The sequence below is a fragment of the Choloepus didactylus genome, chromosome 11 (genome assembly GCF_015220235.1).
Source record: "Choloepus didactylus isolate mChoDid1 chromosome 11, mChoDid1.pri, whole genome shotgun sequence".
NCBI lineage: Eukaryota > Metazoa > Chordata > Mammalia > Pilosa > Megalonychidae > Choloepus > Choloepus didactylus.
The window spans coordinates 3,569,827-3,595,121 of record NC_051317.1 but is presented as its reverse complement, the minus strand read 5'-3'; the positions used below and the strand labels follow the sequence as shown (position 1 = coordinate 3,595,121).

General features: G+C 45.2%; 1 protein-coding gene across 1 annotated transcript in view; it reads right to left on the bottom strand.

Annotated features, from left to right (window-relative positions):
* SLIT3 (slit guidance ligand 3) overlaps positions 1-25,295 on the bottom strand; it is a 621,868-nt gene that overhangs the window by 131,816 nt on the left and 464,757 nt on the right. The window contains exons 7-8 of the mRNA XM_037798880.1: positions 10,223-10,294; positions 4,210-4,373 (exon numbers count right to left, since the gene is read on the bottom strand). Coding sequence (XP_037654808.1) covers positions 4,210-4,373; positions 10,223-10,294 — 236 coding nt within the window. The remainder of the gene's footprint in view (positions 1-4,209; positions 4,374-10,222; positions 10,295-25,295) is intronic.

Below are 25,295 nucleotides of genomic sequence, written 5' to 3'. Positions count from 1 at the left end.
TGAGACACAGAATGTGTAGGCTGCACTGGGGACAGCTGGACACTCTGGTGCTAGAGCTATGTTTATTTCCTTTTGTCTTTTAAAAAAACTCACCCAAGAGAGTGTACAGAGTAGAAAAATCCAATGGCTTTCTGAGCGTGTGGAAATATATTAATTCCAGTATTCAAATTAAGCATTCCCATTGGCCCCTGGCCTTTCAAAAGCCAACGACAGATTGCAGTGACAATAGGGCTTGAACAATTATGATGAGAACATAAATGAACGTGATTTAAATACCAGAGGCATGATAATTTTGGGAATGGCTAAATAAACCTAATAATCTCATTCTTGCAATGTCCAATTATGGTGTTTTAATTAAAAACTCCTAAGGAGATAGGCAGCTAGTCATGGCTTACCTTAATTATCTTTAAACTTAGTAACTAGCCTCAAATTAAAAAAAATAAAATGAAGGGGGAAATTTCTGGTCTCCAGGGAGATAAGCCTATTTCATTTGTAATAATAAATGAAGATGTATTTATTATTGCAAGGCTATTGGGGCACCTGAAAAAATATAAATTTGGCTGCTAATCACAAGAAGAAAAGATAAATCTTTATGAATAAAGATCCCTCACAATCAAAGATCTTATGCAGATAAATCAAACAACAAATGGGTACCAGTAGACATTCAAAGGGAAGAGAGAATTGATCCAAGAGGTCAACTATTTAATGAATAACCTTGAATTACAAACTTGACCAGTAGAAACTCTCTTAGATTTAACCAATAACCTTGAATTACACACTGTGACTGGTAGAAGCGTTCTCAGATTAAGGTACCAGGAAATCAACACACAGAAGATAAATCCTAGAATTTAAACTGAAAATAAAACCCTTTAGGGCGAGGGGATGGAGGAGACAAAACCTTGCAATGCACATAATGCATGGCGAGTAACTGGCTGAGGTAGAACTTTTTCTCTGGTCTGTTATTGTCACAAACTCTGACAAAGTTCAGACCTGAGCCAGGCCACCAGAGGGTGAAAGGCAGGGACCACAGCTGCTTCTAGCCCTGGGACCCTAGCCTTCCTCTTGAAACAAGAAAAATTGACAGAGAAATTCTTTCAGCATTAGCTGAAGGGAGCCAAGTGGTCATGTAAAACAGAAAAAAAGTGAACATAAAACGTAAAGATATATTCTCTCCCCACCGTTGTGAAAAATTCCCAGTTGTCTCCCTGGGGGAAGAAAATAAATGCCTTCGATTGAAAGGGTGCAGTTGACAGAGGAGATGAATTTTGCCAAAGTGCACTGCTTGCAAATTTCTGGGTTAGCTGGAGTGATAAGGAACCCATATCCAGGGCTTCCAGAGAGAAGAGTCTGGGCTCCAGACAGCTGGATTTAATTCAAAGGGAGCTATCGGGGACTCGGACAGGCAAGGCCCTTTTGGGCTGAGTGAGATAAAGCGCTTTCCCTTCTCTGGAGTCATGTGTTTGGTGAGTTTTCTGATACCATTTAATGGCCTGGGGATGTTTTCTCCTGCCGCCGCGACAGGGGCCGCTGGTGATGAACTACAGGCGGGGATGGCTTAACTGGTGGCCCGGTCCTTTCTTTCTCCTAGCAGCTGACCTCTAGTTTTTAAAAGTTCTCGTCCCTGCTTTCTTGACTGAAGTCTCCTCCTGTGAGTTATTAGGGGAATAGTTTCAATGAGGAGCTTTGTGGTTTTTGCATTAAAAACTGCAATCAAGTCCATTCCAGGCAGACCCCTGGGTTCACTCAGATGCTTTGCTAGGCTCTGGCCTTGGGTAGGGTCTGTACCCCTTGGTGTGTGTGTTGGGGGGGGGGGGTCTCGGATGGGGATCGGCACATAAAAACAGGTCCACGCCCTTGACTTCCTTCTCTAGGGTCTCAAGGGCTGAATGCTGGTGTTTCAATGGCACATTGAAAGACAGGCTTCCTCTGGCGTCCCTACCCACCCCCTCTGCTGACATTTTATTGTATAAAAATTTCCAAACACACAGAAAAATCGAGAAGAATTTTACATTACCACCTAGTGTCTGGCATCTTCTCACCACAGTCTCACATACTACCTTTCATAATCATTGCAAAGGGAGTATTTGGGAAGGAGTCTTCCCTGTGTTCCACTAGGGAAGCTGGTGGTTCGTTCACCATGGAAGTTCAATGCTCCACTTCCCCCCAGGCAATTATATCTGACATAACTTTTCAGAGAGTAATTCCTCACAACATTCTATTTTTTAACTCTTGGGAACCTGATAAAGCATTTAAAGAATCTCTCCTGCATTTGGGTCCCCATATGCCAACCCCCTAGATTTGGACCAAAGGAGAAGAGGGTGGAGATTAATAGCATGTTGATGTCTGGCGTCCGTGCACTAAATTCTCGTGCCCTCGAGGATACCTGTCTTTGTATTAAGAAGCTACAGGGACCACGGCAAGCTAAGTTTACTTGTTATAAACAGGGGTCTGATGAAGGTACCCCTAGTAGTTATTCCCTCTCCTGCTAGATCTAGCCCTCTCAAAGGAGGGGGACTTGGGGCATCTCCAGGAGTTGGGAAGTTCAGCCTTACTCCAAGGGTTTGAGATCCTCACAGTTGTTGGGTAGCAATGCCTTCCCACTCCTTTGTGGTGATGCAGTGTTCGTATTTGTACATGGCATTAAATTTGGCACCCACCTATAATGATGTGTTTTAACATTCTCTCTAATTAGTTTTTCTCACTAGCTCTTGGATGACTCCCGCGCTCTATAATTATTTCTTTCACTGGCACTTATGCTGATATTGTACCCTTTGCCTAATAATTATTGTAATTATAGTCACTATATTTGAATTTGGAGCCTGTGTGATAAACGGTTTTATTATATGTGTTTGATGGGAAGTGATTTCTAAGTGGGCGTGTATAGGAAATTATTGAGGTACTGCTATGAGACATGTTAAAATGTTTTTGGATAATAAATAACTTGATCGAGCTAACTGCATGACAGGAGAAATCAGCAGAGAGCAAGATGAAGTTATCTCCAGGAATTTTTCTTGTATATTGAAAATTCAGCCTAAGAGCAGAAGGCGGCAATTTGCATTTCTGGTCCTACATGGGCCTGGTACTACACGCTAGGCTCAGTAAACATTTGATACTGTACTGGAAATGGGCAGCAGTTAAGGAAGGAGATGGGGTGCAGGCCCACCAGGGATAAGCTCCCTGTTTTCCATGCTCCCCCTGCATGCCGAACCCCCAAGCTCAGCCCTTAGTGGCCACTGGGCGCCAATCCCAGGGCTGGGGTTTCTGGAAATCAGGAATGCCTCTTAAGGAAACAACTCTGCTGAATGCTTTCTTTGTAGAGGAAATCGGGGGATCCACTCTACTTCTTTGCTACCAGAAAAAAAGAAGAATCAGTGGGAGTGGAGGATGTCAATGAAAATTAAAAACAAACAAGCCAGCACATTTCAGGGCCCGTTTTAAAAGCTGCATCCTCTGGGAAGATTTTTCTTGGGAACTCAGCCACCTCCCATCCCTGGAGATCTGAGCTGTCTTCAGTTATTTGTCTGCGCACGGTTCTGTTTTCTGTAGTAGGCAGACAATCTGTGCTTCTATTACACTTCAATTACCCACAGATCAAACTCTTATGTTTGCTCAGCACATTTTGTGGATGCACTAAAACTATAATAATTAAGCTCCACTTATTTAGCTCTTACCAAGTGCTGTGTATTATGCTAAGTGCTTTATATGCATTATTTCATTTAATCCTCCCACCAATCCCTTGAGTTATGTCCTATTATTATTTTCCATTTTGCAGACAAGAGGTAACTTGCCAAAGTCACACAGCTAGTAAGGGGCCGAGCTAGGATTGCAAGCCAAACAGGCTGAGTCCACAGCCTACATGAGCATGTCTCAATTTCTACGAGCAATCGGACAACTGGAATATGTTTAGTAAACGCCAAAATGAAATACCTCCATTTTACTTGTTTCTCTATTACGTGCGGCACAACAAATGTTAGATTTCTTAGCATCAGTGGACTCTGGGGCTTAACAAAGAGTGATACATGAGTTCTTTCAGAATTTTTCTTTGCCACATGATAAGAACATCTTTGTCTTAACTCTTGAAGCGCTTCAGAGTTCTTTAAGTGCATAGAGAGTACACGGGTTGGGCTGGGGTGTCTGTTCAGACTGCAGAGAGAACCGTGGGCAGGTGAGTTGTAGCCCAGGAGGGGAGAAGGGATGGGGCAGCCTCACCTGGGCACACGTACTCCTTCTTCTGCACGTCGGCCACGTTGAAGCCCCGCAGGTGTACAGGAACCATGCAGAGGGTGAACTGGCCGATGGTCCGCCGCTGTCGCAGCCAATCGGAGAGCCAGGCCAGGTGGCAGTCACAGTACAGGTGGTTGGAGTGGAGACGCCTGGGAAAGCGAGGGGCAGAAGGAAGCTGTTGTCACAGGGCAGAGTGGGGCACTGACAGGACAGGGTGGACGAAACCTCTGTGCCCCCTCACCCAGTGTGATAATCCTCTGTCCTGCTAAATTGCCACAGGAGTCTCAACCCTTTTATTGCCGAGCCACAAATGACAGTTATCTTCCATGCAGGGCACCGCTGATGGATGCCCCTGGGGTTCTGAGCAATTCCTCATTTCTTAGTAGTAATTTCACCTTTTCTTTCCCACTCAGGAAAGCCTCTTAGCACACAGGAGTGGGAGAGTAACATTATCATAGTGACAGTCCCGATTCAAGTCAAACTTCCGAAGAGGTGACTCATTTGCAAATTTCTATATTTGAGCTAAGCATGAGTTACAGATCTCAATGGCCCAGTCGAGGGTGGCATTGTGGCTGAGATCTGCTTGTTGCTTTCACCCTTCACTTGTCCTTCCTCGTTCTCTCCCTAAATGCCCCTTCAGTGAAATTAATGCTGGTGAGCCTAAAACTAATGCCACTTGTGTGTAAGAGCCAGGGTGATCAGGGGGACACAGAGAAGGGCGCTTTTTGAGGGACACACCTTCTCTCCATCCTCTGATTTAAATGAGGTGTTGTCTAGACCAGACTCTTGCAATAGATAGCAATCTCTCTGCAGTGCCCTTCTTCTCCTTCCCAAGTTCAAGTCTGTCTGGTCTATTTGCTATTCAGGCAGGTTCAGGTGCCTCTTAAACGACTTTCTGACTGGTTCCAGGACTCTGAGGCTCCTCCCCTCTAGTAGCTATGATTCCAGATTGATAACCTGTCTCTGAGTGAATAAGATCCGACTCTCCAAAGGGACCAGCATGTCTCACTTCTGAGGGGGATCCCATTTGCTTAGGTGACTTGAACTTTCTTTCCACTAACTGGGAGGCAAACTAAGGCTATCCTGGGGCTCCAAAAAGTTCTTCTACAAGCTCTCTCTACCAGGGCTCTCTGGTGATCCTTCAGACCTCCAGTTTCCCAACAATCCTAGGTCATCAGAAATGGGGGTGGGTAAATTTCAGCCCCACCGGCTCATCATGTACTTGAGTTTCTGCTGCACATCTCCAAAGCCTAATACTGGATACACTAATCAGTGAGCAGGATCTCGGGATTTTCAAGTACTCTGCATCAAACCAGTTAATACTGAGTGGCAGCCTGAAGGAGTGGCTTGGGCTACCTCCACAACTGGAATGGAGAGAGCTGAAGGGCTCTTGACCACATTCCACTTAGTGCAAGGTCAACATTTGCTAAACACTGGCCAAGTGCAGCTAGCTAACTTGTGCTGCCTGCCAGTGGAGCCTTCCTGCTACTTGCATGGCTCCAAACTGCCACAGGCCAAAGCTGCTGGGGGGTGGGGGTGGGAGGGTGGGGTTTGAGGGAGCAGGGATTTGGCAGTCTCAGGAGGCCTCCTGCATCCCATCAGATCGATCATACTAAATGAACCCATAACTCACATGAAACAATTATTTTTTTGCTGGAGAAAAATTTGAAAAAACTTTTAATGACCCTTTTAATGATTAGTTTCCATTGTGTAATTTTCCTTTTTGTGTATCAGAGCTGATACTTTAAGGTCAAACCCATTTTAATAGCCCTTGAAAAGTGCTCCTAGTAGTTCTCTCCTTCGATTTCAAAGCTCATGGGTTCTTATGCTGCTGAGGCAAGCATGGCTTCTTCTTAGCTTGCCACTCCAGAAAGAGACAGTGAGGCAAGGGGGGCAGGGAGCAGTCCAAAATCCTAATCTGGGGGGAGGAGTTCAACTCTAGGAGGGAAAGCAAGATCTCTATTTACTGCACAGATATGGTTGGTTTTTTTTTTTGTTGTTTTTTTTTTTTTTTTTTTGGGCCAAGAACAGAGAACAGCCTGATGGTGGACTTCTAGCTGGTTAATATTTCCTAAGAAGCACAAAGGAGAGATGAGGATTCCTTTCCCCACCACATCTTCTTGGGAAAGTTCAGCATGAGTGATAACCATCTGTCTCCTGACCCATCGGTGAGCTTTCTCTAAGAAGGAGAGGATGCCATGGCCAGGAAGCCTCCAATGGGTATTCCAAGTGCCTGGGGAAATCGTGGCAGCCAGTTCATCCTTGCTGATCAGGTGGAGCATGGGGCAGGCTGAGTACAGCAGTTCTTTTGTGTGCCAGAAGAATCAGGGCCTCTTAATGAGAGTTTTACTTGGAAAGGCAGTTATCCTCCTTGGCAGCAAGGCCTGGAAGCTGAGGCAATGGAACTCACTCTAAGGCAATGAGCGTGGACCCACGAGGCAGATCAATACGAACAAATTCCCGTCAGTTCCAATCAAGGGTAAGAGATCAATGGAACAACAAAAATGAGGTTTAGGTAAGCTAGATCCTTACTGAGCTGATTAATTTCTGGGATAATCAAAATGTCAGAGGTTTCCCTTTTTGAAGGTTATGTCAGGTTGATTCTTTCTAAATCCCTGCAGTCCAGCCCCAAGCTACTCTCTTTTTACCCTTTCTACAGGTGGTTCCCTATCCCTTTGTCTGTCTTCGCAGGAGTTTCTCCCCTTCCAAATGGGATGGAAAAGAAGCTACCAAAGCCACGTGAAGGCTCTCGTCAAAGGCCCAGGACAGTGGATAGGCTCATTTCCCTCTGCTTAGAAATTTAGCCCCCAGAATTGCTGGGAGAGTCAGGCTGGATGGATTTTTTTCAAGCTGCCCTTCAATTGTGTTTGGGAGATCAAATTGCAGTATCACTCCAAAATACTAACATTAAAAGAGAAATAACCATGATGATCATGAAACTTGAGCCTGGGTACTGCCAGGAATATTTCTACTCCTGAGTGAGATGGGAAATAATTTTAAATAATTTTAGCTTGTTTTGCTGGCCACAGTGGGGGAGGGGTGGCTGCTGTTGGCCCTTGGGTCCCGTGGAAGCACTAGTCTCCCCTTCCTCTGCTCACCTGGCACATGCCCTCCTGCTGTTGCTCCTGCTGGGTGCTGGTATCAGCTCAGACTCTGATATCAAGCTGCCCGAGTCTGACATTAGATCCATGCTTTCTGGTGTTGACTCTGGGAAGCTAGTTAACTCTGGGCCTTGGTCTTATCATCTGTAAAATGGGGCTATTAATGGTGCCTCCTTCCTAGGGCTATTGAGGGGATTGAAATGATGCACAGGAGGTGCTAGCACAAGGCCTGGCAAGTAGTAAGCCCCTGAAGAAACGTCTGCAATTATTATTATTGTGAGGAGGCTATGTGTCTACAGCTCCCAGACCCCTATCTCTTCCCAATCCCTGGCCCTGCCTGTACAAGGTTATAGTTTCTTATTCAGACACCTAATCATCAAGGTGCCTTGTTGGTTCCTGCAGGTTGCTCTGCAATCTTTTGCTGATGGAAACACCATACGCTCTGTTGGTGAAACCACCTTTACAGAACATAAAGTGAATGAATACAAATGCCAATTTATAAAAGGTGCCTTTTAGCCACAGACGCTAAATTAAATTTCCAGCAAATCCTTTTAGAGAGGGTCAGTGTTCATTTTCTATAAAATGTGGCTTTCTGAATTTAATATAAAAGCTCTCCTTTAGAAATCCCATTTACGACTTCCTTCCTCTCTCCTCTTCCCCCCTTCTCCACCCCCACCAGCCACCCCCCACCCCCACTTTAATTACAGTGAAGGGGGATTAGTCAGCTCAAGTCTCCAGGGAGTTCTATACAGAGCCATCTCTGAAATTAAACTAAAGAGAAAATGGCAGCAGGCAGGAGCAAAGAGAACAGCCGAGATTGATTGATTGATCTGAACTCATCAGATGAGTGTTCAGGACCATAGAGAGGGATGACAACAGAAACAAGGAGGAAAAAAAACCCTCCTGCCCTCTTTCCCCGTCCCAATAAACCCCGAACAAAGCAACCAAAGGTCCAGGCCTCGCTCCACCCCCACCCCCACTCCCATGGAACCAGCTCCAGCTTCTGACATTGAAGCTCCTAAACAGAAAATAAAAGAGGGGAGGGATAAATCATGGAGGACTGACCCACAGGAGCTACCCTGCTGATTTCTGCAGGTGAGAGTCATTTTTCTTCTATTTAGCCCATTTGTCTGGGGACACACAGGCCCAGGAAACCGAGGCTCACTCTCTTGGCTTCTTGCCCAGGAGCCTTGGGCCATTCCTTCCTCGGGCTTCTTTGTGCTTCTGCTACGGTCTTTGGGGAGGGACCAAGTGGTTTCTCCTTAAAACTCCACTGCTGTGCCATCCCACTTTAAGAGGGAGGGAAAAGGATAGATTTTTTGTGGCTGAATTAAGCTCTCACATGGAAGGACCAAAGGAAGAATTTGGAGATCAAAAATGGAGCTGAGCTGGGATTATTATTATTTTGTATGGTAACAGCTATTTGTTGGGGGCGCACACCCTATACCAAGTACTTTACCCGTTAGCACATTTCATTCTCACAACAACTTTGAGGTAGGCATTAACTCACTTTATGTAAAAACATGCCCAAAGTCAGTGGCAGAGGCCCACATTTAAACTCAGGTCTGTCTGACACCAAACTCTGTGTCCTCCTTGGGGTGCACCACAGTGTTTGCTTATAAATGCTTTATTGGTCTTTGCTTCATTTTCACCCAGAGGTAGGGTTGTGTTCACTCTGATGCAATGGTTCTCAAATTTTATGAGCATCAGAATCACCTGGGGTGCTTGTTAAAACAGATTGCTGTCTCCCCTGCTCCCTCACCCCCTGAGATTCTGATTCCAAAGGTCTGGGGTGGGGCCTGAAATTGTGCATTTCTAACAAGTTCCAGTTGATGCTGCTGCTGCATTCCCTCTACTTTGGGAACTCTGCTCTAAGAATTTTTCAATCTCTCGATTCCATGTTGCTCAGGGGGCATAGATAAGCTGGTTGCTTCTTGGTACTTTCAGTCCAGATTTCTGGATAAATAGTATGAAAATGATAATAATGTGATAATCAGTATCATTTATTGTCTACTACATGCCCGGTACTTCACACATGTCATCTCATCCGATCCTTACCACAGGAATTCAAGCCCTTTGCCTGGACCCTACGTGTATTTGGCCAGAAGCCCTTGGTTGCTGGATCTCTCCTACCTTGTTGGCAAATACCACGGGGGCTCCAACAACACAAGAAAATACCAAGGATGAAGCTCTTTGGAAAAGCTCACAAAAGGGTCTCTGGTTGAGTGGGGAGGGGGGCTCCCCAGGTAACAAGGGCACCAGAATTGCTCTAGGAATTGAGGGTTATGGGGAAATTTGCTTCCTGCCTACATACCCTGGAAGGCTTGCATCCGTGCCACACCCCAAAGATGAAGAACCAAGTTCCTGCATCCTGATGTTGGAATATCATCCAGTGAGCAGATGAGCAGGGAAATGAGGTGGGTAGGGGCCAAATGGGATGAGGAGAGCGAGGAAGTAAGACTCCCTCTTCTCCACCGCTCCCAGAGGCGAAAAAAATGGTAACCATGGGCAGTACGATAGCATTGCCGTTGGTACATGAAATTAGCTAAGTAAATGGTGACTCATTAAGTCACAGTTCTATATGTTACGTGACAACTTTTCCATCAAAATGGAAACACACACACAGTATATATAAAGAATTCTCACAGTCTCAGGGTGAAGAGAAATGGCTTTAATGCAGAATGGTGGTTCAGAACCATGGATAGAAACATGACACCTTCTGCCCGTCCACCTTTGCTCACCTACACAGCCCTTGGTGACTAGCAGAAGGAGGCATTTGAATGTAGGAGCCCATTTGCCAGGTCATAGCAAGATAGGTTTTACAAGCAGCTTAGACTGCTGCATGAGGAGCTGGGTGGAGGGTAGTGGAAGCCGATGAGGCCGGGGCTTTTACTCACAGAGTCCGAATCTTCGGCATGTGGTTGAAGCTGGTGACCACGATGCGGCTGATGTTGTTGTTGTTGAGGGTACTGTGGAGACAGAGGGGAAAAAGAAATGGTCACCAGGGGAGCAGCGCTGGATGTTAGGAGGCACCAAGACGCTTATAGAAGGTGGATGCGGGGATAGATGTGACTACAAGAGGGGCCATAAGTCAACAGCCAGGGGCCAGTCCATGGGGCAGCTGGTAACAAGCAGACAGATCTCCAGGTGATAAGAGAATCTACTGATTCCATTTTTCAGGTGGGTCACTCCTCACCTCTGCCGCCCTCTCAGTACATAGTTATCCACTTTGAGTAATAATATCGCATCCTGAAACCCTACTATGTGCTGAATGATTCACTATTATATATCCAGTTCTTACAATTACAATGGCAGTTACACATTGCTGCCCTCATTTTAGACAGAGGGAGCCAGATACATATCATGTTGCTTATTAATACACAACCCTACAAGGTTGGTGCTATTAATATTCCATATTAGGGATGAGGAGGCTGCATTACAGAGAGGTAAAGTAACTTTCTCAAGGTCTCACAGCTAGTATATTCCAGAGATGGGATTTGAACCCAGCACTGTCTTGCTCCAGACTTGTTGCTCATTGTACATACTGCCTAGCAGCCTAGCAAATGATGGTATACGGATAGGTTATTCTGTATTTTCCACTGTCTTCAGACCGTACTTTATCTCAAGTGAGTCCATGAGCACTGAGAGGGCAGGGACTCTGTCTCCTCTTTCTTGTGAATCTCCGTGACTGCAAATGGATACTGACGGGCACCTCTGGTGCAAGAAAAAGGAAATGGAAAGATGTGAACTCCATCAATGGACCAGAGTGAAATAAGGCTGTAGAAGAAAGAAATCGGGCTTGAAGCAAGTTCAGCCTGGGCTTACTCTTCTAGAGGGGCATATTATGGAAGCTCAGGGGAAGATGGCAGCCATGGAGGCCATCTGCAGAAGTGGAAATGTTACATAGCAAGAGGACCTTTTGGGTCATTTAGTTCAGTGGCTGCCCAGATGGAGAGGCCTTGATGCATGGGAAGGCCAGGTCTAGTTCTCAGCTCTCTGACCCCACACCTATCTCACTCTGCCTCCCAAAGAGCAAGAGCTGGATACAGCTCTTGGTATAAGCTCTTCATAGCAGCCACTGGCTCCTGTACCTCTTTTATTCTCCTCTGCTCCTCCAGGGTCACACTGGATATGCCCTTATCACCAGCCCAACTCCTCTTACCTTCTTATGGGCCCCGATGGCCCAGGAGGGAGTCTGTCTTTGGAAGCCTTCAAAGGCTAAGGCTTTTTTGCCCTTGGCTCTTGCTTAATATATTATCTTCCTCTTAAAATATCCTCTAAATTTTAAGTTCTGCACAGGCAGGAACATTTTCTACCTTGTGCATTTCTTTATTCCCAGGACCTGGTACACACAGGGTTCTAATTGCATCTTACTGTTCCCTCGTGGTGTGGTTTGGGCAAGTTCTTGATGTCTTTAATCCTTGTGTTCCTCATCTGTAGGTAATGTACCTACCTCACAGGCTGCAAAAACACTTAGCACATGATATGTGTTCAGGAAATTGAGAATATCATTTTGTTGACAGTCTGCTTCATGGAGAATATCTAGGTCATTCCTGTTCTCCTGTATTCCAACCTCCATGGAAATAGAAACAGAGCTTCTGCTAGCACACAGTAGCCCCTCCACACCCATCTCACCCAACCCAAGGGGCCCTGCACGGATTCTTTCTCCAATTCCTTGTGACCTTGGTCCAATTCAAATTACAATGATCACATCCCCTTGCCCCAGACCGTTCCTCAAATCTCCCTGGTCTACTTGTGATTTGTTTGGTCAGTAAGGTCAGGAGGAAACCTGTTTACACAAAGGCATATAATTTAATTCTTTCTCCTCCCTCCCTCCCCTATTTATTGTGCACCTACTATGTGTCAGGCACTATTTTAGGCATATAGTATGGTTGATAGTAGTGAGTTAATGACCACATTTATGTTGCCTGGTTCTGCCCACTCCTTAACTTTATTCAGGCACTAATGCAGGTAGTTGGCACTTTGTGAGGTTGTTTTCTTTCATATGGCTTATCATTACTATGTGTGTGGGTGGGGAGGGGGATATCCATCCTGTTCCTGTTAACCAAGGAGGCCTTTGAAATAGCTCAGACAGGGCTGAAGGATTTGTCACTTCCATCAGCCCAGGCTCTCCTGCCTTGGCAGGGAGCGTCCTGAGGGGTGAGAACCATGCCTCCCCTCCTCTCCTTCAGCTTAGGCATGCCTCCAGGGCAGAAATGGGGCCTTCATTTCCCCTCTATCCAATCCCAGGGTTCTAGGTTCTGCACTTGGGAGCTAACTTGTGAGGGATGGAGACTAGAACTTCTCTAGGTATAGAGGGTTATGGGGAGATTTGTCTCCTGAGGACACACCCTGGAAAGCTGGAGCCTGCCCAACAATTAAGAGATAAAGAACCAGGTTATTGCATCCTAATATTAGAATATCATCCAGTGAGCAGGTGAGCAGGGAAATGTGATAGGTGGTATCTGGGTGGGATGACTGAGCCTCTCTTGAGCATCTGAGCATTCTCATCTCTCAAAGTCAAAGAGCATGAAGCCTTTGCAGAGAAGGGACTCCCTTTGTATCACACCCAGCAATGCAACATCAGGTTGAGTTCACAGTCCAGCCCTAATTTAGCTGAATATATGGCACAGCTACACACAGGGCTTCAGATATAACACATCTGGCAGTGGTCCGGCAGTGATGACTTATTAATGTATTGCTACACTGATATTTAAATGTGAGCCATAATGAGAGCTATAAAACATTTACGATAATAGCAATTATTTCAGAACCCAAATGACTAAACACAGTATTCAGACTATCATGATTTGCTGCTTGGGGCTGGCCAGCCCAGGGAAGTCACAGGGTTGGTAACCTCTTGGATGCTGATCTCCATGGCAGCTATGGTTTTTGTTTCCGTGATAAATACAGATTTATTTGATTTCAAGCCCTGGCAGCTTTTGTCCGTGCAAGGAGCCCTGCACTCTCTCTGATGCTGTGCCCCTGCCCTGGTAGCTGACATTCAATGGCAGGTCTCATCATCACCCCAACCCAGCAGAGCAGAGCCAGCAAGCACTCGGGTTTCAAAGGCAGGTGCCTGGTTTAGATCCCGCCTCCGCCATTTACAGCCAGCACAGCCAGTGCAGCCGTGGTTAAATTTCTTTTTTTTAACTTCATTAAGTTTCCTCTTTATAACATGCAGATAATAATAGCACTGATCTCATAGAGCTCTAGTGGTGATTAAATGAGATGCTACTAATAATTGCCAACATTCACTGAGAGCTTATTATGAGCCAGGCAGGCACTGGGGTTGGCGCTACTTGTACCATCTCATTTGACCCCTCCAGCCACCCTGGGGGGCAGATACTTTTGTTACATCTCCATCTCATGGATGGAGCAAGTGGTGGTACCAGGATTTGAATCCAGGAAAGCCTGACTCCAGGGATGATACCTGTATTTGTTTCCTATGGCTTCTGTAGCAGACGGCCACACACTGACTGGTTTAAAACAAGACAAGGTTATTGCCATACAGTCTGGAGGTCAGAAGTCTAAAATGGGTTTTACAAGGCTACGTTCCTTCTGGAGGCGTCAGGGGAGAATCAGTTTCCTTGCCTTTTGCAGCTTCTAGGGGCCACCTACATTCCTTGGCTCACAGCCCTGTATCGCAATACTCCAGCCTCCTTCCCTGGTCACATCTCCCACTACTCATTCTGGTCTCCTGCTTTCCTCTTACAAGGACCTCTGGGATTAAACTGAGCCCTTGCAGATAATCCAGGATAATCTCCTCATCTCAAAGTCCTTAACTTAATCACATCGGCAAAGTCCCATTCGCCACATAAAGGAACATTCACAGGTTCTGGGGTGGCCATTGCCAGGCTGCCACGATGCCCTTGGAATAAGGCACGTAAAGTCCTTAGCGCATCACCTGGTATAGTCAACATTCATTTATTACTAGCAATTATTATTGTAGTTTGTGTTTGTTTAGTCCTTTACAATTTACATTTACACTGATTTGATTTGATCCTCGTAGCATCCAAGGCTGGGATGGTTCCTCCCATTTTTGAGATGAGCACTCCGAGGCTAGGAGAAGTTAAGGATTTATCCTGGGTACCACATGAGCTCCTGGTGGGTTCACGACTCACTGTCCTTTCTTTATAGCACCATATCCCGCCACTTACACACCTCCTCCTGCTTCCAGGGCAAGTTAGTTATCCAGAACAGATATTCTCTGTCATCACCAGGCACCCAAAGCTAGAAATAACCTCACAAGCCTCCTCTTGCCTGGTGGGCTAGAAATCTCCCTGGAAAATGAACCAAGAGAAGAGCAAATGGTTCAGTCTGAGGATTCCTTACCTGCCTCCCCGCCCCGTCCCCACTGGATTGCTGGCCCAGAACCAAGCTATGCTGGCCTTGTCAGCCTCATCTTATCTACCTCTGCAAGATTGCTTTCTCCATCTCCTGGAGGATTTTGTAGTTCTAGAGTCTAGCTTCAACCTCACTGTTCTGCTCCTTTGGAGGTATTTGGAGAAAATGTGCTTTCCCCCAAATCATCACCCAGGTAGAAGGTGGAGGTCTCCCCAACCCCCCGTTCCCCACAGTTAAATGCTCTCAATTCAGCACTTCCCATGAGGTTTCAAGCTCAAGTTTAGGGTGAAATTAATTCAATAAACTTTGGAACTGTCTTGGATTCCAAGCTACTGAATCAGAATTTCAGTATGAGCTAGGAACTAAAGCCATTTTCTCACATATCTCCCATTTCTCTCTTAAAAATCCCTTTCCCCACTATAAATACCACATTTATATTGAGATTACGTTTGATCTGTGCACTGTCTAGTCATACTTTTGCTTTGTCATTATTGAAGCATAAATGCCTAAGGAAAAGGAACGTTTTCCATATTAAAATGATCCATTTGGAGAATGCTACTCCTACCAATGGATCCCATTCTCTCCAGACTATGGGCACTAGAAATGGGGCATTTAATTTTCTCCCAGGCCACCAGAGGACTAATGAATTTATTACTGCTCTTAGAGTACCTGAAAGTGTTTGAGCTTCGTTGTGTGGTTGTGTGGCATATCACAGTATTGTGGCGTGGCAAAGATGAGGGCTCCCCAGTAATAGTGAACACATGGGAGGTAGTGTCCTTAATGGTCTGCTCCAGGAGTCTGCTGACTCTGCCATGGCCCCAATTTTGTGCGCTGCAGCATGTTGTTGTAAATAGTTTTGCCCATTTGTTTATGTTTGGTCTAGGGCTGCTTTCGAGCTACAACGCTGAGTTGATCGGCTGCAACCAAGACCGTAGGGTCTGCAAAGCCTGAAATATATACTATCTGGTTCTTTACAGGAAATGTTTGCTTAAACATTTAAGGGTGCAGCCATGCCACCCTGGCAACCTTAATAATGATATCTGGCTGCTCTACAGTGGAGCAGTTCTAGACTTGCCTTTGCCAGTGATTAGCTGGGATAAGCTGGGCAAGTCACATAACTGCTCTGTTAGGTGAGGGCATTGGGTTGGAGGCTTTTAAGGCTTAAAAAAAATGGCAGCTGGGATTAAAAAGCAGGCAGTCTCACTCTAGAATCCACACTTCCAGCCACCATACCATACTCCCACTTGGAATACTGGTCCCACTGCTTCAGAGCCTACAATGCTGTGATGGAATCAGAACCTGGGAGAAAGCTCTGTTCAAGAGACAGAGCGGGTTGGGTATGGAATGAACATGGATAGTGGTTCTGAAAATGTGGTCCTCATTACCTGGGAACTTGTTAGAAATGCAAATTCTCAGGTCCTACCATAGGCACACCCACTCAGAAACTCCAGGGTGGGGCCCAGCCTTGTGTGTTTTAACAAGCCCTCCAGAGGATTCTCATGCAAGCTCAAGTTTGAAAACTAGTGAACAGGAAAAAGGCTAAGTGTAGAGTCTTTAAGTGTAGCGGGCAGTATAAAGGCTGTCCTCTTGCCACCTCTGGGACTGAAGACCCTTTTATTGGGGGCATGGTGTCCTCCCACTTAGAGAGAGGCCCAAGCTCTGAAATAGCAGATAACCCTCATTGGAAATGGTTGTACTCACCCTTGGGGAGCTCCAACTTGGCTTCTGGCCCTGGTTGCCCACTGCTGTCTGCTGAGTGCTAAAGTGTGGCCCTCCCTTGAATCACTCAAGATAGTGATCTCTTATCCGGAGGAGCTAAGTCCGGCTGCAGCCACGCCACCCTGGCAACCTTAATAAGGCTGACATTTCCCTCTGTCTCCTCCGATTAGGCCATCGCTTTATCACCGTGTGCTTTCCTGGCTCTGGGTATAATCTGCATGTTGTGTGTCCATAACACCATGTAATTGGCTCTAATGCAACAATATCATCTGTGAGCATGTATCACATAATTGCAAAACCAGGCATCTGCAGTAAGTGCCACTGCAGCTTCCCAGCGGGCCAACCTTTCTGGGTTCCTCTTGGACCCCTCTCCTTACCCTCCACACAAGTGGGGATCCAGGACCACTTGGGTCACTAGGCTCTCTTGGCAGATTGATCCATTCATTTATTCCCTGTCTCAGGCAGGTTTACTTTTCTCTAAGTCCAGATAAATGAGGTAACTCCTTCCTTAATGATTCCCAGGAAGGAGACTCTTGGTCAGTCATTAGCAGTCATGGCAACAGGATGTCTTTTTTTTTTAAGTGAACCTGGAGTTGCCCTGACTTGTACTTACAAATGTGAGTGTCCAGTGTGCAGCACTCCAAGCCCAGAAGATACAACTATTTCCAAAGGTGGCAAAATGGAATCCACAGGGGTGGACACAAACAAAGTAGGTGGAATCACTTCCTGAAGAGCAGGTGAGTGCAAATGTGGTGGTGGAACCCTGTGAGAAATATGTAAGTTGCTGGCCTGGGGGATGGAAAAGCAGGGAGTGGTTCTGGCAGAGTAAGCACCTCAAGGGGAAGAGTGTGGGGGTTCACTTTGGTCTCTTCCTCTTGCCTGGGCTCAGACAGAGCCAGAGGAATGAAATCAAGGACACTCTGGATCCTTTGGGTGTCTGCTGTCTTCCCTGGCTCACACCTCAAAGCAGGACTGGCCTTTATTGATTGTGCTTGGTTGCCAATGATTGACAGCCATCAGGAATCAAGGACTATTGATGAGGAGGCTCTCCAACACTCCAAATCCTGGGCCAAGAGTGCTGTTTTGGCTAATTGCCTCTCTTAGAATGTGGACTTGGCCCCAAGGGAATCCACACTAAATGCCCTACTGGGCCAGTTGAAGTTGAGGGACGCAGCCCAGGCCTCTCCCCCAGCTAGAGTCTCCGGCCTTCCTCAGTATCATCTCCTCAATCGCATCAACTCACTTCTAGATGAAGCTCCTCTCCTCTCACTGTTTCCCTCTCATTAAGGTTGAACTTGCCTTTCTTGCATGGCTATGCACTCTCTGACTTGGCTGCGGACTCTAGGAGACTCCAGAAATCAGGGAGAATAATGTACAATAATGCATCCTTTGAGAAAACCTAAATTGGGTATTATAAGTTCCCCTGTGAACTCTCTACTTTCTTCTAATGAGCTAGACCAGTCAAGAATATTGCTTTGAGATGAGTCTGCAAAATCTTCCAATTACGATGTCCATAATAACAACAACAATAATACTGATACTACTTATTAAGTGCTTACTATGTGCCAGCCCTAGGCTGAGTGCTTTTCACCCAAGATGTCATTTCATTCTTCCAACAATCTGGAGAAACTATTAAAATTCCCATTTTAAGATAGGCCATTGAAGCCTAGAAGGATCAATTAATTATGCCTAGGTCACACAGCTATTGAGTTGTGGAGTCAATATTCAAATCCAAGAGGTGGGATACCAGGGCCTATATTTCTAACCATCATGCCAAACTGCCTCTAACAAGATTGTCTTTAGACGTCATGTCCCAGTTTCATGCCTTCCCCAGGTGGAGGCCAAGCATAAGGGTTTGTGGTGGCCTCTCCCCTCAGTGACTTTGATGTAGCAGGGACCGTTGCTGCTCCAACGCTCACCTCCCAGCTGAGGCTGCCCAAAAGGCAGGAGCACAGTGCCACCCTCCTCTGGTTGGAGCAATGGAGAATGCTCAGCTGGGAGGGAGTCGGTCATAGGGGGTGGGGAAAGCTATGCAAAGGGGGGACAACTATGTCTCAAAACCTGCTAAGGTCGAGGTTTGATTGAAGTCTAAATGTTACCAAAAACCTGAGCAAGCCCTTCCTATTGGATTGATTGATTGGGATTTTTGAGAACTCCTTGGAAGAACCAAGAGGATGGTTCTGCTTCTTAAACAAAGCTTATCTTTTGTCTGTTAGGAGGAGGCAGTGAGTCTGTGAGAGCAGATGGGGCAGGAGGAACAGTGAGATGGGGCGAGAGAGCAGGCAGGAAGGAGAGTCACCTCTCTTCCGTTACCTGCTCTCTCGGACTGCCCTGGGTGCTGCATATTACCGAGTGCCTTCATCTCCCTGTGGACCGTTTAAATTAAAGCTCATAACCATTGTGTGGGCATATAATGAAAACAACTGATGCTGCACTGATTAGTCCATTACTCTCAACTGTTAGAAAACATAATGATCTCACAAGGGGCCTTATTCACTGACGTATAGCAGTTGAGCTCTCATTTGACACCTCAAATTAGCAGCCAAAGCAATAACAGCTGGGGTTTTTGTCTCAATATTTGTACCCGACTCTAAAGTGATTTGGCACTGGGTGAGTGTTATTTTTAAACACAGAGCTCTTACCGCCAAGTAACATTTTAAATGGTCTCCAGGTGTCATGTAAAACCTACAGAAATAAATAAAAACAATCAGCTGACGATTTGGGCCTTTGATGATACAGATTCCTTAACAGGGGGCTGGCTGTGGGTTCTTCCTTCTTTATGTCTTCATATAATGACAGGCAGAAACTCTTCTCCTTCCACCCATCAGATCTTTGATAGTAACGGAAAAATATACACCAAAAGAACGTATAAAGTGAAAGACCGAAAGAGAAGGCTGAACCCTTAAATCCCACCCTTGTTCATCACAGTCTTGACAGCCTGTGAGTGTTCATGGTGCCCCAGGGTTTGGTGTTTCCTTGACTCTGAAGAACCCTCCCTCATTCACTGACATCATCACAGAGATCACCTACTGCTGATTCAGAATGGCTCGACAGCCTTCCAGTGATCCATCTAATTGTAAAAGGAACCTTAAACAAGAGCATCAATGAGATCGCCTCCATCTCCCAATTCTGTTTCATCATCTATAAACTGGGGACCTGAACAATCAGTCTTGCCAACTACCTTCTTTAGCAATCAGATAGATGCCAGCATGCCGAGATGTCTGATAACTCACACGACGGACCAGGGGTGAAGGAGTGACCTCCAACTTACATAACAGGACAGATGAGTTGGCAGCTGATAAGAGGAGATACGGACAATTTCTACCTCAGCTACATTTGATGCCGAGCTTGGTAAGAGAGGAAGGAGGGGAAGGTTTTTAAATATCCACTAATTTGTGCACTAAGCAAGAGTGGAGACCGAGCCTGTTTTGCACCCCATTGTGTAGCCAGGGCTTAGCCCAGGGTTTGGCACATAGGGTGTTAATAAATATTAATTGAATGCATGGATGAATTTCCAAAGGTTATGGGTCATGACTTAGGCATCCTTTGATAAAAATGAATTTCCATGTTTAGAAAATGGTTAGATAGATAGATACATAGATCGATACATGGATAGATACATAGATATTGGGAAGGAAGGAAAGAAGGAAAGAAGGAAGGAAGGAAGAAAAGAAAATGAATTTCCACTCTGACCAGCCTTCTGGGCTAATCCAGGAGCAGAAACTCAGTTGTCTACAGGAGTGGGGCTCATCACACAGAGGAGTCAGTGGGTTGCATGGGCACTGTGGCAAATGTGGTCTTACTAAACAGGATAACCACTTCTTGTTTCAAAGAATCGTTGTTATGCTGGGATTTGGGTGCAGTGTTGCCAGTTTTTCCGTTTCTTAAAGAGAAAGCCAGACATCTAGAATTTTTATAATGAAATCTCCTGGTTTCGTAATATTGGCAATTAAATCTCCTTAAGGAACAAAACCCACGAAACATTTTATGAGCCAAACGAAACACACCTGGGGGCTGGATTTGGCTTGCAGCTAGCTGCCAGTTTTTGGCCTCTGGACCAAACAGAAGAATTCAACAACACGAATCAGAAAAAAAAAATGTATTAAGAAAATCAAAGTATTTCATGGCATTGTGACTGAAATGTGGTTAAAGCCTTTCCATCCATACAGCAGCTCCTGAAGGGTGCTCACCAGCTGGGATTTGCTTCAGGAATTTACTATTCAAATGAACTATCTGTAAGCAATTGAAATTATTCAACCTCCCTCACTCCCACCTCGCTATCTTTACTTGGGGACAAAGAAACCTGAAGAAGTTTCTGTTTCTATGGATAAGACTGTGTTCAGCCAGGCAGGTACGCTCTGGTCTGGTTTCCACATGCTTCTCATAAGTTATGTGGTTATACATATAAGTCATTTCTCACTCATGCCGTTTGGAACTGAGCCACTTCAGAGCTGTTAGCAGAAAAAAGTTACAGGGCATCATGAGGCTCTGTTCCCTGGCTGAGATGCCAGAGAGCTCCTGCTTTTACACGCTAATATTTGCAAGAGAGGGACACTCTCAGGGTACTTAGGACAATTTGGGCTATTTTGGCTCATAAATGGAAGGGGCCCCTCGTGCTCATACACACTGACTTCCGGTCACCACTCATAGCTGGGACCAGTGATATGGAATTCCATCTCTTTCCAGACTGCCCTTCACTGAGCAGCAGTCTGTTGGGGCACTCGTGTAGCATCTCCCAAACAGCGACACAGGACGAGAGGCCCTCCCCTCTGGAAGGGAGCGCGTTGGTCCCCATGCTGAATGTAAAGTTTTCCCTCTGGCAAAATGCTGGGGATTAAGGGATGATGGAATGGATCGGCCATACAGTCTGGCTTCGCTAATTTTTGTTTTCTGTCTGCTAATATAGGGGAAGGGCAGAAAGCAATAAAGATTATCGGATAAAGAGCCAATAGACCTGTTTTCTAGCCTGGTTTTCTATGAAACTTTCCTATGGCTGTGGGCAAGTCACTTAACCTTTCTAGGGGAGTTTCTTCCTCTTAAAATGAAGTGGTGGGTCCAGCTGACCTCCAAGGTCTTTACAGCCTACAATTTCAGTCAATGATTCCAACTGGGCTGGGTGGAACTGGCTCTAAAATGGCATTTCTGGAACAGGACTAGTTTTCCATATGGCAGGGGGAATGGTCGTGGGTGCCCAGATCTACCAGATCCACACAAAGGCAGGATCAAACTCTGAAAGTAGCAACGAGCCCCCAACATTCACCATTTGAAAATATTCATGCAGGATCAGCTTTCTTTTTCTCTTTATGCAGATACCTGGCTCAGCTCCTGCAGGGCTAAAGGGTCTGCTTTCCTAATCAACTGCTGCATCTCTAGCTTATCTGTGGAGAAGGGACAGGGGCCCAGACATGGGGTCAGTTTTCCACCGGGTTGGCTTTGTGGAAATCGTTTGCAAGACTGAGAGAAGTATATAATTGGGATCAGCAAACTAATTCACGCAGAGGGGATTTTGCTTTGGTGGAGATGATTTTAATAATCATACTACTGCGTTTCAATGAAAATGAGTCTTTTGCAGGTATAAGATGCAAATGATTAAACTAAGATAAAGAAAGGGCAGAATGGAGGGTCAGGGGAGTGGGCAGATATTTCAAAGTATTTGCTTTTAGAAAATTCACTGGTTAAACATTCTCATTCTTAGTAGATGTGAAAGGCTCGGGAGTTTTGGAGCAGGGCAAGGAGAGAAGCAGGTCTGGTGGGAGCTATGGAGATTGGGAGATGGCATGCTCTGTCTAAATGGGCACCTGCCACGCAGCCCTAAACCCGCACTGCCCAAAAGGTGGCCACGAGCAACATGTGGCAATTTAAATTTAAGTTAACTGAAGTTAAATATAATTTAAAATTCAGTCTCTCAGTGGCACAAGCCACATTTCAAGTGCTCAACAGCCACATGTGACTCACGGCTACCATTTTGGACAGCACAGATATGAACTGTTCCCGTCATCACAGAAAGTTTTATTGGATAGCATTGCTCTGCATGATCGTTGCAGCCCCAGGGTGGCAAAACTTCCAGATGTTCAAGGGAAGTTGAAATTATACACATTGACATAGAGTTACCTGAGTTTCAAATGTTGGCAACTAATTCTAATTTTTCTTAAACACTAGAAACGTCAAACAAATTTTTTTTTTTTAAAATCAAACCCTATATCTGCAGGTTTCTTTCAACCCATGGGCTGACAGTTGGAGTCTTCTGACTTAGGTATGAGTCAAAAGAAAATGGGTTCTCCAGAGCTTTTTTATGATTGCCAAATATGAGCTTGGAAAAACAGGAGTCATTATTCTCTTCATCCCTCTTCACCATCCCTTCATCCTAAGTGCCTTCACAGGTTGGAAAAAGGAAGCTTGGAAAAGGTGGGAACGTTGCTCAAACCTCCCCCCCTGCCCCCGCCCAGCTCTCCATCACTTTCTCCATGCCATCCGCCCTTCCTTAAAGCTGACAAACTGGGGAGCCAGCTTCCTGTTTGGGTTCATAGGATCTGGGCTTTCAGGACCCAGTTTTATAGAGTCATTGACTCCCAGCCACAGTTAAGCCAAGCCGTCCACAGTTCTGCATGGAAATCGCAGCGGCAGGTTCTACTGTTCGAGAAGAATATGGCTTGGAGATCCATGAGCATCATGGACTGAGAGCTGATCAAGAGGAAAGATGCTCACTGAATGTGCTCAGCTATGACTCACCGAAGCCCCTGCTAGCAGCTGAGGGGACGGAGAAAGGGCAGAGGCTGACCGCTGGCCCAGGAGCACCTCTGCGTGTCAATTGCAGAAGCTCCGATTTGGAAATGGTCTGACCAGCATATCCTTTGGGCAGCTCTGTGCCATTTCCCCACTGGTCCTCCCATCTTGTACCTGAGAGAAAACCCTCTGGAATCTTTTTACAAAGATGCAGAGGTATTTTTCCATTTTGTGTGAAATGGGACAAAGCAAACCAAAAGGCTTCCCCCAATCCAAGTCTGTCAACCAGAATTTCAGCCCCAAGACCTGGGGGCCGAGGTCTGCAGCCCCAGGGACGAGATCCTCATTACCTGACCCCTCTTAAGTGTCACACTTAGGAGAAGTTGATAAGAGGAGTTTTGTTAATTCAAGATCCTCTGTTGGTGAAGAAAAATTCAATTATCTTCATGGCCTCTTGACTCAGGAATGTATACCAATGCATCTTCCACTTCAGAGACTAAACTAGCCTATGATCAACAGGAAAATGAAATCTACTGGAAACCACTAGAACCTCCCACAAATTCTAGTTACCTGAAAGGTTCAAGTGTTGCTTATTTAAATGGGAGAAAAATTACCTTATATTTCAAAGTAATTTTTGCTTTTTCCTTAGGCTGGTGTTTCTCAAAACCATAGTAATCATTTTAAGGGTGTGATTGTCAACAAACTTCGAGTCTGGGTGACCGTGAAGGAGGGATGTGTGTAGCACAAAAGAGCATTTATAGAAACCCAGTTCCTTTCCTAGTATTCCAGGGACTGAATGAAAGTTACTGATGTTTTCTACAAAGTGCAATTTTTATCCTGATTGCCTGAAGAAATCACAATTTGAAGCACAGTACCAAAAAGATTATATTCTGGAGATATTTTAAGACTTTCATTAAGCAATGACAATTCTATATTCAAGCTATGTCATGGCTAAACACCCTGATTCCAAAGACTATTGAAACAAACAAAATGTTTGCAGCTCTCAGAAAAACCCAGGTGGAACACTTTGTAAATAAATGAAAATAAGTCTCTTCTCTGTTACAACACAGCAATTTTCACTGTGGCTCTAATTTTGTTCTTTTTTTTTTTTAAAAAAAAAATCACCATTTAGCTGGAGGAAAACAAACCAAAAGTAAGGTGACAAAAGTACTGTTTCAGTAAAATACTACATTGTTCAACATTTAGAATAACTCTGAGACAACTACAACCTCAGTTCTGTACAGGGTCAAGACATAGCAGAGACTCTAGAGACTGGGGCAGGGTGGGCTTTGATTCAGTTAATTCTTTTGAACTCGACTTGGTTCAATATACTTGGACACCTACTACATGTCAGGCTTGGACAAGGGATTGGAGATAAGGCTATGAAACAGTACGGAAGTATTTACCAACTTCAACATTTTATGAGCACTCTGATTAGGCATCTATGTGCCAGACACGTAATCCACACAACTGGCCTAAGGGGTTGGTATTACCTTTTCCATTTTTAGATGAGGAAATGAACCTAAGACCACCCAGTTTGGAGAAGCTGGGATTGGCAGGCAGTCCTAAGGGAGTTTAACCTTGGCCTCCTACCTCAACCTTGGCCTCGTATGTTCACGTCTGAAGCAGTTGTCCGGGTTGGGACACGTGGGTGATTACGCTTAGGTCGTAGGTTTAGGTCTCAGTGTTCTATGGTTTGACTTTAGAAGAAGAAAAAACTATGGCTCCTGAGTTCTTCTGGGCTTTTACTCCTGCTGGTGATCTCACTAATGCATATAACTTTCTATGGTATAGATGTTCTGGTATATGGGTTTTTAATTTTTATTTTTGTAGCGAAGTGGCTAAGTACAGGGGCTCAGATATCAGGCAGAACTGGATCTGAGTAATGCAAGATTCATAACCTTGTACTTTCCAGTATCACTCTGGCAAATTATTTAACATCTTTAAGTCTCAGTTTCCTCACTGGTAAAATGAGGTTAATAAGACCCACCTTGTAAGGTTGTCCTGAGGATTTAAATAAGAGGCTTCATTCTAATGACTTATTATAGTGCCTGAACAATAGTAGATGCTTTAAAGAATGGAGGCCATTACAAAATAGTAATATTAATTACAATTACTATATTGATAACTATTACAATACCACTGTATCATATAATACATTATTATGATTATTTGTTAATC